Source organism: Myodes glareolus, chromosome 5, assembly GCF_982192425.1.
Source record: "Myodes glareolus chromosome 5, mMyoGla1.1, whole genome shotgun sequence".
In the NCBI taxonomy this organism is placed as follows: domain Eukaryota; kingdom Metazoa; phylum Chordata; class Mammalia; order Rodentia; family Cricetidae; genus Myodes; species Myodes glareolus.
This window is the reverse complement of record NC_142030.1, coordinates 8383511-8389407: the sequence shown is the minus strand read 5'-3', so window position 1 is coordinate 8389407 and position 5897 is coordinate 8383511. Positions and strand designations below refer to the sequence as shown.

General features: G+C 46.8%; 1 protein-coding gene across 1 annotated transcript; it reads left to right on the top strand.

Moving 5' to 3' along the window:
- The first annotated feature begins 1700 nt into the window (after positions 1-1700).
- On the top strand, positions 1701-5442 carry LOC125403834 (putative ATP-dependent RNA helicase Pl10). Its single transcript, XM_048439489.3, has one exon. It carries the CDS (start codon positions 2394-2396, stop codon positions 4410-4412), a length of 2019 nt encoding a protein of 672 aa, XP_048295446.1. The 5' UTR covers positions 1701-2393; the 3' UTR covers positions 4413-5442.
- The last annotated feature ends 455 nt before the right edge of the window (positions 5443-5897 follow it).

Below are 5897 nucleotides of genomic sequence, written 5' to 3'. Positions count from 1 at the left end.
GCATTGTTGTCACTTTTAGTTCATTATGGTTTAGAATTCAGAACATGGCATATTTTTATGATTCCTTTCAGATTATATTTTATAGCTCGGGTTTTTCTCATGTTGCAGAGTTAAGAGTTCAGCAAGACAGAACTCATGGTGTTTTACAACCTAATGACAGACAAGGGACCCCAACACCTCCATAATGAAGCGGAGGGGAGGAGCAGAACACTGATATCGGGAAGCTCCTAACTTATTTGGAAAAATTTTTAAAAATTTGATTTTGAACAATGTAAGGCAAATCAAATCAAATCTTTGATCATGAAAGATCAAAAAAAAAAGATCAAAAAAAAAAGATCATGAAAGGCCCTTTTAACTAGTGAAGGTACATGGCACTAATATTAGTAATAGTGCAAGGGCATTCAAAATGAAGTTACTCATCTAATATCGTCAAAAGACTCTCGGGGGCCTCTCCCTGATCTTCAGGGTTATTGTAAACATGCTCCATTTTTAATTGTCACTATTTCCTTCGTATGCTGAAAAATTCTGACTAAATCTGGTTTGGTGACTTAGTAGTCCATGCTGGTGTCAGTTAAGATCTTTCTGTTCTCAGCAACTTTAAAAATATATTTTAAAATGGCATAGAGATAAAACAGGACCTAATAGTTCATGGAGTTCAGAGGTCCAAAGGTTAGACAGACCCCAGACTTAATGGGGTCAAGGAATCACCTTTTTTTCCTAAGTTTTTTTAATCTCTGCTTTCCCTAGGATACTGACTTCATCTTCAGTTGCCCACTGTGGAATTAAAAATCTTAAGAGAAACCATGATACCAAATATCTTCACCCACTCTCATCTATATGTCATACATCAAATTTATACATACTATTTTTATCTAAATTCTAAAGCTTTTGTAAAATAAAAAAATGGATCTTATTTTAAATACCTTTATATAGGGCAGAAGCAAGATGTACAAAATCTACTACGAACTAAGCCAATACCGAGCTTTTCCGTTGCGGTTGCTAAAACACTTAAAATGTATGTGTATACATAGGTGCTTGCTTTTTTCCGTATGTGCACTGCTCGGATACAGTACTCATGTGTACCAGCAGGGGACACAGATCCCTCTGGAACTAAGTGAACAGCCACTGTGAGCCACAAGATATGGATGCTGGAAAACTAACTCCTCTCCTCTTGCAAGAGCTGCAAGGGCTCCTCACTGCTGAACCACCCTTCAAGTCCTTAAGAGCTCGTACAAAAATCAGTAGCACACATTTCAAACATACCCTTCTTAGACCCGCAAAGGGACCCACGTTCAAATTCACATCTGTAAACACCACTGGCCCCAAATCACCCATTTTGGAGTTATTATTTCATAATACACAAGCCCTCTCTCCTTGCCCCGTACCAAGCAGGATGCCCACGGAACCCTCCACCTTCACCTCAGGGAGCCGCGGAACGGGGCCCACGCTCCACGACCCAGGGAAGCTGACTTCCATGCCGTTTATGGTGGGGAATTCGTGCTCCCTTTGCTCAGTCTCCAGGCTGGGGCTGGGCAACTCTCCCACCGGGTGAACAGGATCAAGCTCTCCGAGCATTCTGCCCTTCCAGGGTCTCACGGGAAACACATCCTTTACGCCCCCCTGACCTCCCCCCAACCCCATCCCGGCCGCCAACCGCCCTTTCCCACTTCCCCACCCCCACTCGGAACACTCTATTCAAGCAACCGTTTCCTGCGGCCCAAAATGGCCACTCCACGGGACACCTGTGGCCACGTGACCCGCCGCCCTCTTCATCTTAGACCTCTTTCCGCCTAACTCCAGCGTCGGAGAAGCAAGAGCTAAGTAAACCGGAGAAGTCCCGGAAACTAAGGGAAAAGGCGGCGCGCTGGAGAGAAAGGAAGGACGAAGTATATAAACAAAGGCCGCAGGGAGCAACCAGGGGCCAAGAGGCCTACAGTCCATTTTCAGGCCTCACTGCTAGAGGACAGAGTTCTCGCGAGATCTGGAGAACTCCCAAGACCAGGGTATCCGCGGAGCCCAAGGGAAGCCAAGACCACGAGAACCGGGCGCAGCCATCGATGTCCTGGGCTCCAGGCGCCTCGGACCTCTACCTCCATTATGAACTCAACCGTGTGCTGTCCTGTCGCCGTCTGTCTGCGAGGGCGCCGGGTATGCTGACCGAGTCGTCTCCCATGGCGCGTTAGGCCCGACCAGGAAGTCTCGCGAGATTACCCATCAGCGCGCAGCCGCAGGGGGCCGGGAGCCATAGCGTTAGCTGGAGCAGGACCCGGAGAGCGACAGGAGCCTTCGAGGCGCCGGCTGCTGTCTCAGGGAACTAGCCTGCCCACCAGGTACACCGTGCTGTTCTCCTCCTTCGCGAGGACCTCGACCCCAGTTCTCCGTACTCTTCAGGTATGAGTCATGTGGCAGAGGAAGATGAGCTCGGGCTGGACCAGCAGTTGGCTGGCCTAGACCTGAACTCTCCCGAAGGCCAGAGCGGAGGAGGAGGAGCAGGGGGAGGAGGGGGAGGGAGCACAGCCAGCAAAGGGCGCTACATCCCTCCTCACCTGCGGAACCGGGAAGCCACGAAAGCTTCCTACGACAAGGACAGCTCACGGTGGAGTAAAGACAAGGATGCCTACAGCAGCTTCGGGTCCCGCAGCGACGCCAGAGCCAAGTCGGGTTTCTTCGGGGAGCGCGGAAGCGGATCCAGGGGCAGGTTTGAGGATCGCGGGCGGAGTGACTATGAGTGCGTTGGTGGCGGTGGTGGCCGTGGAGCAGGTAGAAGCGGCTTTAGCAAATTTGAACGGGGCGGGAACAGTCGCTGGTGTGACAAGTCTGACGAAGATGACTGGTCTAAACCACTCCCGCCAAGTGAACGCTTGGAGCAGGAACTCTTTTCTGGAGGCAATACTGGGATTAACTTTGAGAAGTATGATGACATTCCGGTGGAGGCGACAGGGAACAACTGCCCTCCACATATCGAAAGTTTCAGCGATGTTGAGATGGGAGAAATTATTATGGGAAACATCGAGCTCACTCGTTATACCCGCCCAACTCCCGTGCAAAAGCATGCTATTCCTATTATCAAGGAGAAAAGAGACTTGATGGCATGTGCGCAGACAGGGTCCGGGAAAACGGCCGCTTTTCTTTTACCCATCTTGAGTCAGATCTATACTGATGGTCCAGGCGAGGCTCTGAGGGCCGTGAAGGAGAATGGGAAGTATGGGCGTCGCAAACAGTATCCAATCTCCTTGGTCCTGGCTCCAACCAGAGAATTGGCTGTGCAGATCTATGAGGAGGCCAGGAAGTTCTCCTACCGCTCTCGAGTTCGTCCTTGTGTGGTGTATGGTGGCGCTGATATTGGTCAGCAGATTCGAGACTTGGAACGTGGATGTCACTTGTTAGTAGCCACTCCAGGACGGCTAGTGGATATGATGGAGAGAGGAAAGATCGGACTAGATTTCTGCAAATACTTAGTGTTAGATGAAGCGGATCGGATGTTGGACATGGGCTTTGAGCCTCAGATACGAAGAATAGTTGAGCAAGACACCATGCCTCCAAAAGGTGTCCGCCATACCATGATGTTTAGTGCTACTTTCCCTAAGGAAATTCAGATGCTGGCTCGTGATTTCTTGGATGAATATATCTTTTTGGCCGTAGGAAGAGTCGGGTCTACTTCTGAGAACATCACACAGAAAGTCGTGTGGGTGGAAGAAGCAGACAAGCGGTCATTTCTGCTTGACCTCCTGAATGCAACAGGGAAGGATTCCCTGATATTGGTGTTTGTGGAGACCAAAAAGGGTGCAGATTCTCTGGAGGATTTCTTATACCATGAAGGATATGCTTGTACCAGTATCCATGGAGACCGATCTCAGCGAGATCGGGAAGAGGCCCTTCACCAGTTCAGGTCAGGAAAGAGTCCTATTCTTGTGGCTACAGCAGTAGCAGCAAGAGGACTGGATATATCCAACGTGAAACACGTCATCAATTTTGACTTGCCTAGTGACATCGAAGAATATGTGCATCGCATTGGCCGTACGGGTCGTGTTGGAAACCTTGGCCTTGCCACCTCATTCTTCAATGAGAGGAACATAAATATCACCAAAGATTTATTGGATCTTCTTGTTGAAGCAAAGCAAGAAGTGCCGTCTTGGCTAGAAAACATGGCTTTTGAACACCATTACAAGGGTGGCAGTCGTGGGCGGTCTAAGAGCAGATTTAGTGGAGGCTTTGGTGCCAGAGACTATCGACAAAGTAGCGGCGCCAGCAGTTCCAGCTTCAGCAGCAGCCGCGCTAGCAACAGCCGCAGTGGTGGAGGCAGTCACAGCAGCAGCAGAGGATTTGGTGGAGGTAGTTACGGAGGCTTTTACAACAGTGATGGCTATGGAGGAAATTATAGCTCCCAGGGTGTTGACTGGTGGGGTAACTGAGCCTGCCTTGCCATAAGTCACTCTACCAAAAAATACAGAACCACATGCAGTTTAGCCAGACTATACATTGTATAGTTTCAAGAACTCACAGCACATTGCCTCCTGTGATTCCTCACTGGAAACTTTTCAGGGAGCTAAAAGTCACAAGAAAAGGTGAAAGGAACAATCCAGAAGCCCCATTCAGAAGGCAGCTTGAAGACCTGATTGTTGGAGTTTGGATTAACTCTCATCTTACTCTGTGTTTGTGACTTCATGACTCAGGATCATTTGTTTGTTAATGTACTGTACCTTTAACTTTAGACAACTATTATTCTGATGTCCCGTTGGCTCAGTAATGCTTAAGATACCAAATTGTTTTAACAAAATAAAATTTCTGAACTTGGGCTAAGAAAACAAAGGAAAGGGACAGGTGTTTGTTATGGGAATGGGACTGTCCTCGGCAGTGCTCATTAGGTACTCCTAAGGAAGGCAGGGATGGGGCCCAGGATGAAGGGTGGCATTTTGGAAATGTATAAATTACAGCCCAGTGGTTCAGGAGCAGTTACAGTTGAAATATCTGTTTAAGTGTACAATTCTGGTTGCTAAACTTAGCACGACCAGGAAAAGCAATATTGTTTTCCCTTTCCTGTGTACTTTAAATACTCCTTTGTTAGTCATCTCAGTGATGTGTAGTGGCAGCCTTTGGGTCACTGGTCAGCATTCATGCTTAGTGCCATGATGTAGAGGATATGAACAGCTCTGAATAAATGGTAGCAGGAAACCATAGAAGAAATGGTCTATATTCTTAGATTCAAGCAGGTTTTGAAAAGCCATGAATATTGAGTAATAAGAGAATCACTTTGCCTTATGATAGGAGGTGTGAAGACAAGAATGGGATATTTGATATTAAAGAACACAGAGAAATAGTTCCTCAGTTTGAGCAGGCATTTATGGAATGTGTAATGATGGACCAGCAAACAAATGCATGCCTGTTCTCATTTCTACCCATTTGTTGTAGAACTTCATCAATAAACCACTACATCTCACGTGGGATCATGGTTTTTTATTTCGTTTTGAGATAGGCCCTCATGTTGCCCAGGGTAGTCTCTAACTCGTTAGGTATCTGAAACTGGCCTTGATCTTGTTCCTCCTACCTCCCAAGTGCACACCCCACCATACCTGGCAGAATCATGAATTTTTAAATCACATTGCTTATATAGACTGTTCCACAATATTTTCTCATGTTCTGTATGCACTCGGACACCCTGCCTATCAAAGTAGTGTCTAGAATAAGTAGTTAGGTAATAATTAGTTGAATGTTATGGAATAGTACCTACCATCACTGATCAATGAGTGGGTTACATAGTTTACATAAGGCCAGAAACACATATAGCTGTATATATGTGTGCTATATACATGTATATTTAGGTGGATATGCTATATATTGATTCATAAATGTTTGTCCTATAAGAAAAAAATTATCACAGCCAATCCATTATTTTACAC